This window comes from Perna viridis, chromosome 2 (assembly GCF_037379345.1).
Source record: "Perna viridis isolate PV_CMFRI_1.1 ecotype Kerala chromosome 2, ASM3737934v1, whole genome shotgun sequence".
NCBI lineage: Eukaryota > Metazoa > Mollusca > Bivalvia > Mytilida > Mytilidae > Perna > Perna viridis.
This window is the reverse complement of record NC_142446.1, coordinates 58,846,473-58,867,228: the sequence shown is the minus strand read 5'-3', so window position 1 is coordinate 58,867,228 and position 20,756 is coordinate 58,846,473. Positions and strand designations below refer to the sequence as shown.

Genomic DNA, 20,756 nt, shown 5'->3' with positions numbered 1-20,756 from the left:
ATTTTACTTCCATTACTTTTTCACATGTGGTAATGAATGTTCAGCTTAATTAGATTAATCAGCCAAGACTTTTCCAGAGAGATAATCCTACTTCACACTAGAAAAGCTTCAATGTTAAATTAATCTAATGGTTGATTAAAGGATAAAAGTTTGGCATCTCAGTATGTATTTGTTTATCCTGGCCACTGGGTATATTTCTGCAGCTGGTTTTATCTTAAACACTAACATATTACATTATCTTATTAAATTATAACTACTAAGATAATGCAAACTTGGCTCCTTTGTAAGGTTAGAAAAAAAAAACATTATGACTGCTTGTCAATAGATCTTTTTAAAAACATTTTATTGAATGAAGTAAATTTCTCATACATGTATATTGTCTTCCTCTAATCTTTACATGATATGACCATCATCAGACAGCATGGCAAGTGTCTTGCAAGATGCAGGAACTGCCCTCCCTTCCTGAGCACCTGAGATCAATCCCCCTTTTTATAGAGGTTTATGCTTTTCATCTCTGCGTGTACCGGTATTTTTTTTTTAATCATTCTTGATATTCATCCTTGTCAATTTACATGTTCTTGAACATGTTTTTTCCCCAAAATTTACTGTCTTTGATATACCCATTTCACATTAGCAATTTTAAGTACTTTTCATTTATCTTTCTTATAAAAATTTGAATGATGTCCCATTACCATCCTGAATAAAGATAAACCTTTGATGATCAATGTCATCCTTCATATATATCTCATATATATCAACATGTATAGTTTCCCTTAAAGGATTAAGTTTTGATTAATCAGTTTGGATTACAAAGTCTAAGGGATAAGGATTTATTTGAACAGAACTGGAAAATACCATTGTTATTCCACAATAAATCAAGGCTTAGCAGGAAGACTTAGGAAAGAGAACATCCTTCTTTACATTACTGAAAACAGATGGTAAAATGAACTAACGAGCAACCTTACTGAGTAAATAAAATATATTAGATTAAAACACTGTGGGCAAAATAAATTGGCAATACAATCCCGAAGCGTCAAGAATGGGACAATTTGAATATGTCAAGGTCCAAGTACATGTAAGTGAAAACTGGAAACAAAGACAACCTGCATTCACAATGTAGGATTATCATTATGGTCATCTCAGCTGCAGAAATAATTTTGAGAAACCTAACGGTTTTGGAGATATATGTGAAAAACTACTGTCTGACCTCTATTTTTAGCCATGTTTTTAGACAGATCAAAAATCCCCATATCAGTTCTATGCACAATACCCCAAAAGACATTCATACCAAGTTTGGTTCCAATTGGTCGAGTAGTGTCAGAGGAGAAGATTTTTAAAAGAAATAACATTAAAAATAGCATAAAAAAAACCTTGAAAAAGGGCAATAACATTGTTTTTGTCTGCAAAACGTTTTATATCCAATATTTATTATCAGAGGCAGACGTAGAAAATAATAGCAGTGATATGACCTACACTGCTACCACTCTCTCCAAAGAAGAGATTGTGGAAAACCATAAATCTGTGCTATCGTCTTTTAGTCTCTCTGCCAAGGACGGTGATCGTGATTTACCGTCTATGTACTGGATTCCTAAACTTCACAAGAATCCATACAAACAATGTTTCATAGCTGGATCTGCAAAATGTACCACCAAACCTCTTTCAAAACTTTTAACTTCTATACTCACAACTGTCAAAGAGGGTCTACAGTCCTACCACAACACTTGTTACTCCCGTAGTGGTATTAATTCAATGTGGATCCTGAAAAATTCGAAAGATCTTTTGGAGACAATCAGTTCAAGACTATTATCTGAATATAATAGCATTAAAACCTATGATTTTTCAACACTGTATACTTCTATTCTCCATACTCAGTTAAAATCCCGACTTAAAAACATTATACATCGTTGTTTTTCCAAAAAAGATGGTACACCTAGATACAAATATATAGTTCTTGGTAGAGATTCCTCATACTTTGTAAGAAATAATTCCAAATCATCTTCCAAATATACAGAGGAAGATGTTTACAAAATGCTGGAATTTTTAATCGACAACATATTTGTCCAGTGTGGTGGACGTGTTTTTCAACAAACAGTCGGCATTCCAATGGGAACAAATTGTGCTCCTTTACTTGCTGACCTATTCCTTCACTCTTATGAGGCTGACTTTATAGCTGATCTGATCAGAAAGAAAGAATATTGTTTGGCTAGATCCTTCAATCTCAGTTTCCGCTATATAGATGACGTATTATCTTTAAACAATCCTAATTTGGGGGATTTGATACATCGCATCTACCCAAAAGAACTTGAGATAAAGGATACTACAGACACTGTGAGGTCAGCCTCATATCTTGACCTACACTTAGAAATCAATGGTAAAGGAAAACTATTGACCAAACTTTACAACAAACGTGATGACTTTTCATTCAGAATTGTTAACTTTCCTTTCATCTGTGGCAACATCCCTTCGGCTCCTGCGTATGGAGTGTTCATATCACAACTCATATGTTATGCCAGAGCTTGCCGAAACTATGCAGACTTTTTGTATCGCGCTAGAACTCTAACAAATAGGCTTCTGGAACAGGGTTATGTTGCTACAAGATTGAAGTCATCACTACAGAAGTTTTATGGTCATCATAATGAACTCGTGGATCGTTATGGTGTATCCATCAGAATCATGAAAACTGATGTATTCAACGGGTCATGGTTTTCCTTTCCTCGTTTGTCTACCCCGGACTTGACTTTTTATGAGCAACTCGGCGGGTGTTTCTAGAAAAGCAGAGGACTCTTACCCTACCGGTGCACCTGGTCCATGCTCCCAGTTTTTAGTGGAGTCTGAGTTGCTCATTTACTTTTGATACTTTGTATGTATGATTTTAGTTACTTTATGTTCTTTGTTGTGAATGTCTGTTTTCCATGTCTGGTCTTTGTCCCTGGATTACATTCTTTTGATTGCCACTATGGCCTTGGTTCCCTTGATTACTCTTCAACATGGCTTACCAGATTAAAATGAAAATTTAACCACAGATAGATTATCATGTTAAACACTATTACCCCCAAGTCAGAATTTGGCTAAACCTAACTGTTCTGGAGATATATACCAAAAACTACTCTATAACCCCTATGTTCTATTTTTAGTAATGGCAGCCATGTTTTTTGACGGATCAAAAATCCCCACACCAGTTCTACGCAGGATACCCCAGGGAACATTCAAACCAAATTGGTTTCTTTTTGGTCCAGTAGTTTCAGAGTAGAAGGTTTTGAAAAATTGTTAATGAGGACAACTGACGATGACAGACGTGATGGCAATAGCTCACATGGCCTATGGCCAGATGAGCTATAAAAACCGGAGTGACATGTGGTGCTCCTGAGGGGTAAGCATGTCTGAATTGTTTTACAGTCTATTTGTAATAAAAAGAAATGTCCTCACTAATTTTCCACAAAACTAAAGTTCAGTTCAGACTGATGGGTACAGATAGAATAGGAACAATGATTTAATTCAAAGTTCATTTTTCTCTTATCTATAAATAACTTTTCTTCCAATGAATCAATCTTTCCTTGTGGAACCTGTCAGTATTTGACAGATCTTGACTGCACATGACTTGGTCATCATGCTCAAATAACTTCTAATAAAAAGCATTAATGGACTTCACATTACACAAATTGAACATAAACTGTCACAATTCGCAGATGACACTTCATTAATTTTAGACGGAACTGAAAAATCTTTACAAGAATCATTGTTAGAATTAGATTGGTTTGCTGGAATCTCAGGTTTGAATATTAATTTCTCCAAAACCCAAGTAATTTGGATTGGAAGTAAAAGATATTGTGAAGATATCTTGTGCAAAAACAAGAATCTTACTTGGGGGGAAACATCATTTAAGCTCCTTGGTCTGAATTTTGATGTTGATCTAGATAGAATGATTAAACTGAACTATGACGAAAGACTTGTACAAATTAAAAACTTAATAAATCAATGGTCAAAAAGAAACCTTACAGTCATTGGTAAAATAACAGTTGTAAAAACACTTATATTGCCTGTGTTAAATCATCTTATTATTTCATTACCTAACCCAAGCAGCGATATTATCAAAAAAATTAATGACATGATTTTTACATTCATATGGAATTCTCCTATCAGTAGAGTAAAGAAAGATGTGTTGCAAAAAGAGTATCAAGATGGGGGTCTTAAAATGATTAATCTGTTTTCATTCATTACAGCTTTAAAAACTACTTGGATAAGACGAGCTTTTCAAAATAATTCAAAGTGGCTAAGTATCTTTATGTCATCTTTAGATTCTGAAAAACTGTTTAATTGTGGGGATGGATATGTACAAAATGTTCAAAAAAACTTAAAAAATAAATTTTGGAAAGATGTTCTAAATTCCTGGGCAATGGTCTTGGAGAAAGAAAAACATGTAGATTGGGAGTTCTTTCTTGCCAATCCAGTTTGGTATAATAAATTAATTAAGATTGGTGGTGAAACTGTTTTTTACAAAGATTGGTTTGTCAATGGTGTTCATTATATAAATGATTTAATAAATGATGATGGATCATATCTTTCTTTGGAACAGTTACAACACAAATATGGAATCAATATTAATTTTATGAAGTATAATAGTATAATGTCGGCAGTAAAACATGCTGCTAAAGCTTTCTATGTAGGAAACTGTAAATTACAGCGTCCATTTATTCCATCTTTTTTGCAAACTATTTTAAGAAGCAAAAAGGGCTCAAGAGATATGTATAAAGTACTAAACCAAAATGATTCTACTCCAAAAGGACAACTTAAGTGGACTGAAGTACTTGATAACGATTCTTTGAATTGGAAAAAGATTTTTGTGCTACCATTTACAGTCACAAATAATACGAAATTGCAATGGTTACAATACAGAATAAACCATCGTATAATAGCCACAAACAAATTTTTATTTAAAATAAATGTTATCAATGATTCTGCTTGTACATTCTGCAATGTAGAACCAGAAACTATTGAGCATTTATTTTGGAATTGTGAGTTTGTACAAAATGTTATTAGTGAAATTGATAATTGGTTTTTGATACATGGCATAAGCATACCATTAACTAAGTTAAATTTCATTTTTGGAAACACATCATATACTTCCAAGGGAGAACCATATAATATTATAATTTTAAATATCAAACAATATATTTATAACACACGCTGTTTTAAACAAATGTTATCTTTAACTGCTCTGAAAGAAAAACTTAAATACATGTATAAAATAGAAAAAATGTTATCTGTAAAAAACAAAAGAGTTGAACTATTTAACAAGAAATGGCAACAATTCCAAAATGTTTTAACATAATTGTGTCAATATTGTAAACAGGACAACAACTTATTCATTTAATTTTTTTTTTTTCTCTTCTTTTCTAAATCTTTTCTATATGCTATCCCTAGCTCCTTTTTTATCTTTCTGTAGCTCATTCTTTTTCTATAAATTGAAAAACACCAATTTTTGAACATTTATATATACATATTGTGTTAAAAGATGATTATGATGTATAATTGTGTAATGTATTGTATGTATATTGTATGTTGAAAATTTTGGAAAAAAATAAAAAATTATAAAAAAAAACTTCTAATAAAAAGTACATGGACCATGTCATTTCCCTAAGCAAATTAATAATGTCAAAATAAAACTCATGTTTGCTTGTCATAAAATTTATCAACCCAACAATAAATTGAAATAACAGTTTTCATTGCATGACTAAACAGCAGTTTTGCTTCAAATTGGATAAAGATACAACTTATGTTCATCCTCCCTTTACAAAATGATATTTTTGTTACTACAATGATAAATAGGTATCTTGTGATTTAAAATAAAACTTTGACCTAACTTAATATTTCAAAATGATTTAACTGTAAAGTTTGTCATAGTCTGGGTGTCTGGCTGGTGAAAACTCTCATCACATGAAATGAAACCTAAAAGGTTCACTGACTCATTTTGGCGACCTTACGGCAAATAATCTGCTTATAAACAAAGATAGATTTTTCTTAACTTCACATGAGAGGAGAGACAAAAATACTCAGTTTTTAATAAAGCATAATAAAAGAATTACAGCACCTTACACTTTTGTTCCTTTAATAAGATACAAGGATCATGTATCACTAAAGAGAATAGTACTCGTATTATTTAATGTGTAAGATAGAAAATTTGAAAATTTTGTGTTAAAGATATCTTTGTAAGATGTTGGACTCTTTAATACCAAATACACGTGGACATCAAGGCTCCGGAAACGGTTAAAAATGCTGGTCATTGACCAACACATTTTGCTAATTACTGATGACCATGTATTTGGAAATGAGTACAGTAATAATAACTGGAGGTATATGTATTGTAGGCATATGTCTAATTACTATGATAATATACAGTGTATATGTGTATACCTTTACAGCTGTGTACTGGTGCTTAACAAAGGGAGATAACCACCTACCTGGCGATGTGGCAGCTGAAGTACTTATTGTTGATGGAAAAAGACAGGGGTCTGTAAACAAGATTTTACAAATGCCATAATCTATTTCAATGACTTTTCAATACATGTGCTGTGAAAGAACTACTACATCTACTGAAGATTAACTTTTAGTTTCTTCTTATGTTAAATGATGAACTCAGTTTTTTGTAGTCAGAAAGGTTTCAGTTGTACAGAAGAATTTTTCAACTGTACGTTAATAAAATGCTTCACAGGATACAGCTTGATACAACCCCAGAGGTCAAACCTTAACACTAAGGAACAGTATGAACACATCATTTAAACTTGACACAGCTTTAAATTCTAATAGCATTTAGAAATTTGAAACAGGATAAAAATTTGATCAGAATCAAAGTGGTCCCTTTTTGGCCCCTAAATCCTAAATCTTTCTTGGTGATGTGACACTTTCTGGTACAATTTCAAAGAGATCATTTTCCTTTTACTCAAGTATAACCAAAACTTTGGAAACATGCTTGTTTTCTGGTCCCTTTGTGAATTGGCTTTTAATTAACCCAAGTTTCCTCTGTGGTTTGGCACCTTGTAGTACAATTTAATACTTTCATTAACTTTTACTCAAGTCATTGTCAGGAAATAAGGAAAAAGTTGTTTCTGGCCCCTTTTTGGCTACTAATTCCTGATTGGTTCAAGTCATAACCACTAAAATTTATCCCAAACTTCATATGGCTACAATTCTAAAGAGATCCAATCATAAATAGTCAAGTTATTGTCTGGAGAACAGGACAATGCTTGTTTCTGGCCACTCATTTCTAAACAGTTTAAGTCTTAACCCTAAAAATTAAATCCAGGGCTGACCTTTGAGGTATAGAATATTGTGGAACAATATCATACATTTCCACATGCTTTTATGAAGATATATAATTAAACTCTATGAAGGTAACCACCTTCCCTTTATGGTTTGGAACCGTGTTATAAAGTTTTATAAAGATCAAACAACTAATTCATACCTAAGTTATTGATTAAAATCCAAGTTTCTATGGGCAAGAGCAATCAAGGGAACCAAGATTCAAGCCATAATCTAAAGAATATATTCCAAGAATAAAGACTAGACAGGGAAAATAGACACACATAACAAAGAATATGAAACAGCCAAAATTACCTGCACAAAGAAAAAGGTAATTGAGCAATTGGACACAATTAAAAACTAGGAGCATAGACAAGATGTACTGGTAGGGTAAATGTCCTCTGCTTCTGTAGAAACACTTGTTGAGTTGCTCGGAAAATGTAATGTCTGGGGTAGATGAGAAGGGAAGTCAGACAATGACATGTACAATGACAGCACCATACCATTATAGGACCACAAATTTTTTGTGGTTGTATAAAAACACATAAATTTTATCACTTGTGTAGAAAAAACTTTCACAGAACATCTATTTTCATGCCCAAAAGCCAAGAACATTCATAATAAACTTAAGAGTATATGTGGTCATTTCAGTATATTCAAAAATATTTTAAAACAAAAACAATCAAAAATACTAAACAAAATTCAAAAACTAATATATTTTTGCATGACAATATCATAATTTAAATAATAAGATAAGCTAAAATCAATTTAAGATATGAACTACACAGACACTTTAAAATGCACATATGAAATGAATGTATCACACTTAACTATATATAAACATTACATATACAATATACAAATATATACAATGTAAAGAATAATATCTGAATCAATTGTTCAACATCAAAGTTATAACTTTACCTGAGTAGTTGGAGTAAGCACCTTTGAGACTAGATACAGCATTACATTCAGAGATGATGTCATGACATTCTATCCTTGGTAACAGATCGACAGGTGGGATGGGAGGAGGACCTAACAACTCACCACATATGTACCCATCACAAAAATCTGAACTCATCACCTGTAAACATAGCACAACATTAATATACATATATAATCAAACCACTCTGACAGAAAACTGACTTTATGTAAGTTGACTAATGGAAACTGACTATATGTAAGTTGACTAATGGAAAACTGACTATATGTAAGGTAGGGAGTCCTTATACAGAGTCAAACATGACACTTATGATAATCATATGATCATCATATGTAAATATTGACATCATATCTTGTATGTTAACTGAAACATATGCTAATCATATTATAATCATAAGTTGCATTTTTATGATTGTAATGCATAGCACTTTTGACTGTGTACTAAACCGATTGCTCTTGATTTGATATAATTGCACAATTTCAATGACAAATTGATTGTACCATAAAATAGTCATTAAATGAGGTTAAACTTGCAACTACCATAAAAAAAACAAAATCAAAGACTGAAATCATCAAATATTCTATGCCGCTGATCTTGGCTTGCTTTTAACATCCAACAGCATTAAATGCTCTCCAATCAATCAGTGATTTTCTCATTTTCACCAAAAACCCCGGCGTAGATATATGTTTGGACTTGTTTCAGATTTCAAAATATCACAAATTTTAGTGAGCCCAAACTTGAAGATTTTAGGTTGATTGATAAAATACATTCATGTTCTTTTCCATTTCACATCTTTTGACATATCATACATTACAGCAAAATAAATGTATTACTTTTTCGAAAATATACTTGACATTTTAGAATGTTTTAAAAACTCATTAGAGATTGTGTTGTAATGTTTTGTATGTAGTGACTTTACTTTTGACATATCATACATTACCAGCAAAATAAATGTATTCCTTTTTCGAAAATATACTTGACATTTTAGAATGTTTTAAAAGCTTATTAGAGATTGTGTTGTAATGTTTTGTATGTAGCGACTTTACTTTTGAACTTTGAACTCTGTTGTGTAACGCAACAGTCTGTCGATCGGCTAAGATCAGTAGTGCGATATGCTCTATGTAAAATCAGGTGACTCGTAACCATGATGACCCGAATATTTCTAAATCAAAACAATTTGGAAACTAGGTTTTTCTCAGCTATATTACAGAAAGTTCAATGCTAACCGATCATTTCATCTTTTAATGTAAACTTCCCGCTCTAAAACAAGTAAAAAACACATGTAGAACACATGTACACGTATGGTATTTAAGAAGTACATTTTGATCTCATATGAAGCTAGAATTGACGGTTCTACAACACTAATCAGCAGCATAAGGTGGTGTAGTAATATATAATTATGGAAATCATATATACGAATGTTCAATTCTGAAATTATGAGTGCAAGAAGTCGCTAACAATACAAGCAACTTAAAAACAACTGGGATAAATGGTCCATGGTTAGATTTCTTATCTTCTTATAGCATACATAAATTTAACAAGAACACATATATGATAATACATGTACAAGTGCTAGATTATTACAACATTGAGGTTGAAATCACCATTCTTTATGGATTGACAATAGAGTGGTTGGTTTAGGAATTCAACATGATATTTTTATTGATAGAAACACTAAAACTTTCCATTCTAAATATGGCTTATTCAATTTTGTTTCAAGAACAAAGCACTCTATTGCTATAAAATCTACTACATGACTTTTTATATTCCAAGACATTCTATGTAATTTGACAAAGATTTTCTAATATAACATGTAGTATGTACCAGTATATCATGCTGTAGACTGCAGAACATTAAAGGAACTCAGTTCAATATAATTTGCACTTACAAACATGAGTCAACTGAACTTTGGAAACCTTCTTTAATTAATTGATTTCAAATTGACAATCAGTTATTCAAATTACAACATTCAGAAAATGAAAGGTACAGGAGTAATATTTTTAAAATGAATCATGCCATTAAAAAAGTTTTGCTTATAGGTTAAAAAGTTTAAAGAAGAACTTTTAAAAAGAAAGAAGATTTCACTTTAATTATCAAGCCCTTCGATACACACACATATCAACCACTTTAATGCAAATCGTGCCATGTTTACAGCAGCTTCAATAATCAACTCATTATCTGCAGGTTGAAAACAATTTGATAAAGTACTGTTTTTTAAGAACAAAACCCTTGATTTTCTTCAGGTTAAATAGATTTAAATTAATAGGTGGCATGTGTCAGTATTAAAAACATCTAAATCTAATTGACTTATCCTGTCAAACCAATTATGAGTACTCACGATGCACTGCCTTTGTTATACAACAAATTAGAAAACTAAAGTCTAAAAACCAATGAAAGAAACTGAAGAAAGCCATATGACACAACATCTTGAGTAAAGAATAAAAAGTTACAATGCATTTATTTAATTCACAAAGCACAGTACTTGGGCCATCCTTAAGAAATTATTTGTTTGCTGTTTACATCTACTCATTCACAGTAAACCTACCAGTGCCTACTTCAAATTTCTTTCTTCATTGCCAAGAAAAAAAATTCTTATTTCAGGCATATTCTTCTTAAAATTAGGTCCTTTTGGATTGTTTATTTGCAAGAAAGATAAATCACCTATAAACCTACATGTATCCACAAACAAAGTTATGAGTGGTAAAACAGCAAACCAACATTTTTCAAGAGTGACCTTAACATCCAATGCTCTATCATTTTCTGCTTTAAAATAAATAAAAAAAAAAACAAAAACATTTCAAGTTAACTTGTCAAATAGCAAGTGCAACAGTAAACAAGGAAATGAAATATTGTCATTAGCTCAAAAGTTTCTTTTCAATAAATGTATTCTAGTTTTCATCAGTTTTTATGTAATTGTATTTTATTCTGTTCACTACAATGTGTATGTAGGTCATCTTTGTTGTCTGTTTTCAAGTTCAGACCATGTACAGTAAAGCCTTTCTAAACAGAACCCCTTGCAAACTGTAGAATTCGGTCGATTTGGACTGGTGTACGGTTTATCCAAGTTCAAAATACATTAAAACTGACACAAAACTTGCCTGGTTTAAGCAGGTATTCAGTTAATTCAGGGTTCGGTTTAGACAGGTTTCACAATACTTGAATTTGATGTGTCTGAATTGTCCCATTATTAACTTTTGCCAATAATTAAGTAGCAGTCTTTGTATTTTACTTTATAGGTCTATAGGAGAGTTCTTCATGATGTCATCACTTACCTGTGATTTAATTTTGGTTGGCAAAAAATCCATTGAGTGGCATAGGGTATCAACTTTAAATCTTTAAAACTTTTTCATTTTTATAGATAATGGAACAATTCTTTTAGTTCCAAACATTGCAAATAAAATTCTTTTTATCCATGGAATTTTTAAATAAATATTCAGTAATTAGACTATATGTACATAAGATTTTAATTATAATTTTATACAAAAATAGAGGTTTACATATAAATATCACTACAAATTTATTTTTTCAAGTAAAAGATTGTAAATTCACATACACAATATGAATTATTTTATCTAAATGAAACATTTTACAGAACCAAAATTGGATATAAAATAACAGTTATAAAGTTTTGAAAATTGGGATTCTAATCATGAAATTGTCAATTGTTTATTTAGTTGTTTATTTGCCAACCAATTTGACACTTAATGATATGCAAATTAGTAAATATGACATCACTAATGAGATTGGCGAACCCTCCTACATGATAAAATGTATTTATCATTCACTCCAATCTGTCTGCTTTAATGAGATAATCAAATAGTTTCTATTGTATTTAAGTATCATTTAATAAGTTATCTCCCTTAACTTGGAGTTCTATATAATTTTGAACTTCTAAGAACAAGGGTTATAAGGAAAGCTTCATGACACTTTCTATTTAGTAAAACATTTTGATCAAAATATCAAAAATAAAGATATGTAGGTTTTCCAACCATGAATCACATCTTGCATGATTTTTATCTGAAGTACTAGTGCATCTTAATTCTAAAAGACAAAAAAAAAAAACTGAAAAATTTTATATTTAACCAAATGCAACAAAATAAGACAATTCTAATAACTAGTAATGGACATACATGTAGACCATCTTTGGGTAATCAAGAAAGTAGTTTAAATCACTTCATTACAGAACTGACATTGATCAGTTATCTCAGAAAGATTGATAGCAAATAATTCCATCAATGACTAACTGTCTATGCTTTGTTTTTGTATGTCTCTTATAGTTTTCAGCTTGAAAGTTATTCCCACTAAACATTCCTTCTTTTATCAGGCAGTGTAAGATATCGATCTCTAAAGGTCCCTCAAGTATTGGTCCCTTATAAACTGCAGCCAATTCTCTAGGCTAATTGGATATCTTCATTAAACTTAACTAGGGCCAGCCCAATTCTTTTTCCACTTGAAACTCTTGGTGAGTCTTGCATTTTGAAGCGGACTGGTGATATTTTTCTTTGAATTATTGTTTTTTGTCTTTTGCATCTTGAAAGCTTAACAGGATTATACACACTTGCAATATGATGGGTACCGCTGGCAGAGCACGACATACTTATCCTTTGAGATCACTTGATGTCACTCCCAGTTTTTTGTGGTGTTTACACATTTTGTGTTACATGTACAAAATGTACATCTTGTTTTCCTTATCATCAGTTTTTATATGTAATCCATTTTATTTGGTTCACTACATTGTAGATTGAATGCCTTTGTTTCCTGTTTTCATGTTCAGGCCATGTACTCATATTTCGATGTACTGGGTATTAAAACTGTCCCATTACTGAAACTTTGGTATTTTTTTCTAATATCCTGCATCACATCTATATTATACATGTATGTACTAGCCTGCCTATATCTCTCATGGATTGCTCTGTCTTGCTGGTAATAAAATCCAAAGGCTTGAGACTATACTACCTGCATATTTACCCCTGCTGTCTACAGAAAATATAAGGGTCTATCATCCAGGACCACAATCAAAAATAAAGTTTAACTGAGGAAAACACTAAGTACCAAAATTTACTAAAATACCATCAAGCAGGGGGAGTTTCATTAGAGCATTTAAATGCCCTATTTTCTTTCCAACTCCTGTTGCAGGCCTGGACACTCAATGTTATAGTCATCTTACGAAATTATACCAAATATACATGTACATATCATTCATACTTGTTTTGACAAAAAGATGAAGCAAAAATCAAATATTTATAAATAATCAATTATCCATGTTATCTGTGAACTTTATCCATAAAAACTTACCATACTGATAGAAACTAAAAAGAAGTCTAAGATCTTTCTAATCTTCAACTTTGAGGATGTACAACTATGAATGATTTTTTTGGTATTTCCCACTTGTAATATCTCAAATCAAATTTTATCATAAACAGATCTAATCTGATAGATATGAGTGCTAAACTTCAATAAGATCTTTCCATGCTTATGTCGATATTTCATAAACCTTTCTGACGTTACAGAATGACCAGCTAGTCTTTTTAATGGTAACCTATCATATAGTCTATACAACATATACATATTGATTTATCAGACTGAAAATTATAGGACTTATTTTGAAATGTTAATTTCCCTCAGCAGCTCATTCATGATGAAAAAAAGTTGACCCAAATACCTTTAGAAAAGCTATTATAACTCAATTTTAGATATTTTCATACAACATAGGCATTCAGCTTTATGAAATCTATTAATAATTAATACATGTATGGTTGGTAAAGTATTTGTCATAATATAAAATTCTACAAGATTCAAACATATGAGAACAAAACATAATGAAAATTCTAACAAAGCATAAAATGATTCCAATGATTAGCACCTTGATAAAGTACCAAAAAGAAAAAAAAGATCAATATCTTACTTTTTATTTCAAAAAAGAAAGACAATTTGAGAATGAATATATAAAAATCTTACCATGTGATATCTTGAAGATTAAGTGCACAATGTTAAATCAAGAAATCCTCCAACTAAATGATACAAAACCACAAATAAATTGATCATGTCCATTTCTCACTTCCTGTGTTGAATTAATGTGTTTTCAATATCCTCAGATAAAGATATGTATCAATTAATCTGTAAAATGGTGATGACTTTCCTAAACATCTGGCCTGGCCCTCAACATTGAAGCACTTACATCATTATACATCTGTACTTTATCGCCAACTTTTTATTTAAATTATCCTTGCCAAGTTCCTATGACTGGGTAACTATGTTATAATTTTCAAGGAGATTAACAAAGAAAAGTTTGATAATTAGGAAATTTAACATGAAAATAAACTAATGAACTAAAAATTCATTTCAAAGAATTAAACAGAAGTGATTACCAGTAAATGTAAAATGTAGTGTAACTTGTAAATGTATCATATTGATACATGTACCGAAACTAAAAATCTTTAAATTGGGTCAAAACAATATCTTCCAGATAAAAATACACCCTAGACAGAACCAACTAAATTCTATACAATATGAAAATTCTGATTAAACCTGAAATATGAATGCAAAGAAAACCCTTTTAAAGTATTCAGAGTAATGACAGAGACATTACACTGTTCATGAGTGTTAGATAGTCAAAAATGTAAAGAAATGGAATCTAAGAACTACATTTATATTCATAAGCACCATGATAATAATAGCAAATAGGTTGAGTGTATAAATATCAGATATTCAATATCTACAGAACTAAAATAACAATAAAATCTGAACAATACAAAAGCTTGGTAAATATTGCCACGCAGGGAATTCTTGTGTATAATATGTACAAGTGAGGATTTATTATACATGTACCTTTTGCTTTAAAGAGGAATCTAAGTTTGAATAACAGCCTGATCAAAATTAACAATGTTACATAATTAAGGTACATGTACATGCAGAAACTGAGTTAGAATAGACTTTTCACCATGAAGAGGCAATTCAAAGTGTAACAAAAATATATTGAATTCATAAGAACAGTTATGAGATGGACTTTGAATATAAAGGTGTGGCCATCTCCACCATACAGTTTGTACATGCAAGAACAGGATTGCTCAAAGTCATTATAGTTTCCCTCTATTGTTTTAATTCTGCATGTGAGCAACACAGAGTGTGTTTCTAGAAAAACACATTATGTTTACGGTACCAATTACGGTATCAGGTACACCTGGTCCATAATTGAACTAATAGTTAAATTCAGGACGCAATTTTTTTCTATAGGTTTGTGTGTATTCTTTCATTTACTTAGTTATTGATGAATTTTGGTCTATTTTCTTGCTCTAGTCCATGTCCCTGAATAAAGAATACCCCATTCTTTTTTCTAATTATTGTTTCCTTACAAAATTGTCAATAACAAAATGTACAATGTATGGGTGGCCTTGAGCTGAAATTTTTGCATCTCGGTGGGGCTTTTGTCTCTTGATATATTTACAATATTCATTCTCCAGTTACAAATGTACATATATGTTTATAGAGAGCATAAAAATTCAATAAAACTTTTAATGTTGTTGTCTAAGTAAGACTTTTGTCCTACAATAACACCTAAATATATAACTAAAGATATTTTTTCTAATTTGAGAATGCAGATTCATAGGGGTAGACACAGCCTACACCCCTTACAATTAGATTTTCCCCTAAATTTTTTTCCTTGCTTTACTTGGCTTAAATGTAATTTTATTAATCTCCTCACCCACCCTCACACACACAACCTGAAATCCTGGATCTGCTCCTGGACTTAAAACCAAGATGAAGTTTAAATTTACTTGTCACTTAATGGCAGCCACAGTATTTACTTATACCGGTATGAATGTGTATTTTTTAAATTAATTTATATTACAGATATTTCCCTCATCAAGTTTTCACTTCATGATGAGATACATGTACATTTTAAATCATTTCAATTCATAATGCATGAATTTAAAAGATTTGAAGTGGCAGAACTGTAAAAATAACATTACAAATAAAAGTAGGACATGTCAAACCAACAACAAGATGTATCAATATCAGTTTGACCTGGGTCTTAATCCAACTAACATTGTGCTTATGGGACTACATTGCACTGGCAATGATGTAATTTTTGGAACAGTTAGATGGTTGTACCTGCCTCCTTGAAGTGTAAAATGGATTACATATCCTAATCAAAAGGATTTGTCTAAGATCTGAACACGAAACTAAATTACTATCATGCAAAAAATCACAATATTTAATCCCAAAGGTGATTACACAGTATTTTGACAGCTTCAAACATAGATCTTTATCATGTGGGCTTATATTGTGCAAATGACATGTTAATCCCTTCTGGAATTCAGTGTCCGGAGCTACTTTCTGATTTGGCCGCCCACTGAATATAGAATTGAGCCCCTACCTTGTTTGAGTGTGCCTAGTGAAGAATGTGATGTAAAATGTTCTGTTCTGAGGTGAGGTAAAATTTTCCAATTTTCCAGAATGAAATTTGCTGCGTTGATAAGGGATTCAGTAGGCGGCCAAATCAGATAATAGCTCCAGACACTGAATCCAAAAAGAGATTAATGACATGCAAATACATCTAATTCTATATTAGATTCTGGATTCACACCACAGATGGAAGCAGGTATCTATAGAAAACATTAAAATCAACATGCTTTGAAAAATAATGTGGTGAATTTCAAATTCAAGAATTGTTCATCCTATGAGTCGTATGACACAAATGGTAGCTTTTGAATGTATTCCACCTGTGCCTGTGGCTGTGACCATGTTTCAGGTTAAACCAAACATAATTTATGGTTGCACTTGAGTTAGGTTCAGTGTGTGTAAAGTCTTACCAAATTATCATCATCAATTGAGTTTGGATACACTTTATACATCCTTTATGCCACACAACAATGAATGAAAATGACATTTTAATTTAACAGACGAAACACTCCTTCACGAGCGGATGTTGATACTGCAGGATAAGGAGCTGAATCGATATCGGAACTGGTACTGACACAAATGTCACGGAAAGAAAGGGCGTGCTCGATCAATGATGTCTTTTTTCCCCCTTTTTCAGAATGGGAATATAGGTGATAATCTGACTATGTTTTTGCGTGCTCTGATACTGAAAAGGATTTTTGTGATGCGACATTACAATCGTAGTGAATAGCTAACACAAAGATACAAACCGACGCTTGTTAGAGTTACAAAAAAAAAACCAGATATGTTTTGAGGCATTGAAACGAATATCTTTTGTGCAAGACTTACGATAAACTACCAAAGCAGGGTGATCCTGAGTACATATGATTCATGCGAGTTTCATCTTGTCAGTTTCTCCAGACTGAGACTATTTATTGATAATACAACTGTAATACAAATGTACTAATATTACACTTATTCCATTCCACAGTCATAGACCAGTAATTAAAGGACTCTGCCACAATTCATATTAATATTTTCATATTTGTGAGTTTCAGACGGTGTTTAAGTAATGAGTAATTTGCTTGTCAACCTCAAAACCTAAAATTGTTCCGATCTTCAAGTTAAAAAAAACTTGTTTTTTTTTTTTAATATTTTCCTTTGATCGAGGATTTTATACTACAGGGTCTAATATACACTCACTGTCTCGATCTAAAGGCAAAATTCACAGTCTGTATAATAAAACGTTGACTGTCATGGGTTAATTAGCTGCATTCTTATACAATTTGATGTAGACGACAAGAAGAGGTCAACATTTATAAAACGAGACATGCCTACTTTTTTTGCCTTATATGAGTTTTAAATAATGCATTTAACATGTAACTTCTCTTACCTCAACTGTAAATATTCACACCTTTTATTTGCATGAATGGTCAAAATATTTTAAAATCCGCAAAACACTAATATTTCATTTCCCACGTGAATAAATATATCAAGAAATCCATAGATTATACACCAGTAAAACAAACGTAAAAACAGTTTGACGTCTTGTATACAAGTACTTGATAAGTTACATGCACAGAACAGGAAGACAGTCCGATGTGTCAGAATGAATTTTTCACCTGCGGGGAAAAGTGTGCCATTTATATGTTTGTAAGAAATGACAGATGAGAGTAGTTTCGTGCCGGTTAGATTTGTACCATGCTAAACATATCTTAATTACTTCCATTCAATAAGACTTATTTTATGTTAGTGAAAGGCGTCCGATAATTTTTCAAGGGTCTACGGATGTAATGTCAGTTTTATTGTTTACTAATTTGGGTCTCCTTTATTAAGTATCTTCATATATATAATGATAGGTTGTACCAGGACTTCCCTTCGACTTTCTAAAAGCCGGCGACACTTGTAACGTGCCATTCCTCTACTAAGAACACACACTTTAACTACAAACTACAAATCGTATTCTGCAACAGTGAACTTGTGCTCGAATTGCTATGTCTACTACCGCATACTTGGCCTAACATACCTACTCAACAAATAATTGACATTGCCCTACTCAAAAAGGAGGTATTGCGTTTGAAATGGTACATAGACAGACTAACGTACAGGCTGACGAACAAGGTGATTCCTATACTGACGAAGTGTTCCTATAAACGCTTTAAGAATAAATACATTGTCATACAATATCTAATTAACCCTAGTCAAGGGATTATATTGACTCTCTACAGGACCCGTTCTTAAAATAAGTCAAGTGCTATTTATTATAGATAGCTAGTGGATGAAGTTTCCAGACTTGACAGTAATGCTAGTTTCTGATTCCTTATTCCTAAGCAGTTCAAGTCACAAACCCAAAATACATCTAATGCAGCATTCCTTTTCTGATATGACACCTTGTGAAACAATTTCAGAATTCCATTTACTTATATAGTCAATTTATTGTCCAAAATAAAGAAAAAGCTTATTTCTGGCCTTAAACACCAAAAAAAGGTTCAAATGCAAGCCCACCCTTCCTTTGGTGGTATAATTTCATTAAAAAATGTATTTTTATTGTGACCAGACATCATAAAAATGTCAGAAGACCACAGCACCATACCATTTGACAAATTTTTGCTTCATATTAAAATTAGTATACACTTTTATTGTAACCGTGCCTATTATACCAGGTAAAAATTGGGCATCATTGATATCTTAAGTGAAACTATGCCACATAATGGTGAAAAAAGTGGAGATGGCAGAATGCTCAATAAAGAGCTGCGCTTTAAGCGCATGATATGCCTGTTGCCCTTTTAACTTCTCATGCTTTTAATGAATTTATATAACTAGAAATACTGTGAGCCATGTCAAATTCCCTCCCCAAACACCCACACCTGCCAAAAAAGTAAATATAAAATGCACAAAAAAATTGGCACTATCATAAGTTATGGTCGATGATTTTTTAACGAATAAATTTCTTGGCCGTTTCCGCCTTTTTTTTTGAAGAGTAAAACTTCATGACACGGAAACGTAAAATTTAACATTTATACAAATCGGAAGGAAGCTTACTTCAATAGACATGAACAATTCACCAAAGTTTCAGAAAAGTTAGTGAAAGCGATTTTTGAGTTAAGTTATTATGCGAAAACTTGAAAATCCACCTTCTTCTAAGTATAAAAATGCATAACACGGGAACGAAAAATCTGAAATTGATAAAAATCAAAAGGGATCTTATTTCAATAGATATGAAGAATTCACCGAAGTTTCATAAAAGTTGGTGACAGTGTTTTTGAGTTATTGTCCGAAGTGTGGACGACGGTATACCATAATACGTCTCAGACGGGCGTATCAAAACTCGAAAACATTTTGGATTTGGCTGAAAATTGAACTTAACCAGTATTTTAAGGTACTAAACAGTTTCAAAGAAATTCATTGATCCATTCTCAAGCTATAATCTGGAAATCATTTGAAGCCAGGCAAATGGACACACAACTTTTCGGGAAGTATCACATAATGCCTCGTATTTCTCCTGCATTTAGATTTCTTCAAGAAAAAATGCAGGACTCAATAATGTTCAAACCAAATAGAAGAAAATGGGGCTTCTCACTGAGTTTGTCCTTGTGTCTTCATGTGTGCTTCCAGTACCTGTGTTTTTTATACTTCATTTTTTTTAAAACAGTGGCTGATGCAGAAATTACAACTGATCTAAGGAAGGACCTGCTCCTGTGATTTCCTATATTATCAACCATGCCCCCCCTTCCCCTGGATCCACCTATGTCAAAGGGTAATCAAGATTGAATGATAATCAAAAGGATATATTCCAAGGATAGCCATTAGACAAGGAAAATAGACAACATGAAATAACCAAAATAACATGAGCAAAAAAAACAAAAAACAAAAACAAAAACAAAACAAAACAAAAGTAAATGAGCAACCCACTAAAAACTGGGAGCATGGATCAGGTGCACTTACATTGGAGGTATACTGCAGACATACTGCAGGTACAGTTGGATGTATACTACATAGTGCAGGTACACTGGAGGTATACTATAGACATACTGCAGGCATACTGCAGGTACACTGGAGGTATACTACAGACATACTGCAGGTACAGTTGGATGTATACTACAGACATACTGCAGGTACACTGAGGTATACTGAA

General features: G+C 32.0%; 1 protein-coding gene across 1 annotated transcript in view; it reads right to left on the bottom strand.

The window, feature by feature from the left end:
- LOC148626265 (uncharacterized) overlaps window positions 1–17,193 on the bottom strand; it is a 35,510-nt gene extending 18,317 nt beyond the window's left edge. Inside the window, exons 1-3 of the mRNA XM_088571090.1 lie at window positions 17,053–17,193; window positions 8,221–8,380; window positions 6,459–6,509 (exon numbers count right to left, since the gene is read on the bottom strand). Of these exons, the coding sequence (XP_088427216.1) occupies window positions 6,459–6,509; window positions 8,221–8,380; window positions 17,053–17,094 (253 nt within the window). The 5' untranslated portion in view covers window positions 17,095–17,193. The remainder of the gene's footprint in view (window positions 1–6,458; window positions 6,510–8,220; window positions 8,381–17,052) is intronic.
- Between the last annotated feature and the right edge of the window lie 3,563 nt (window positions 17,194–20,756).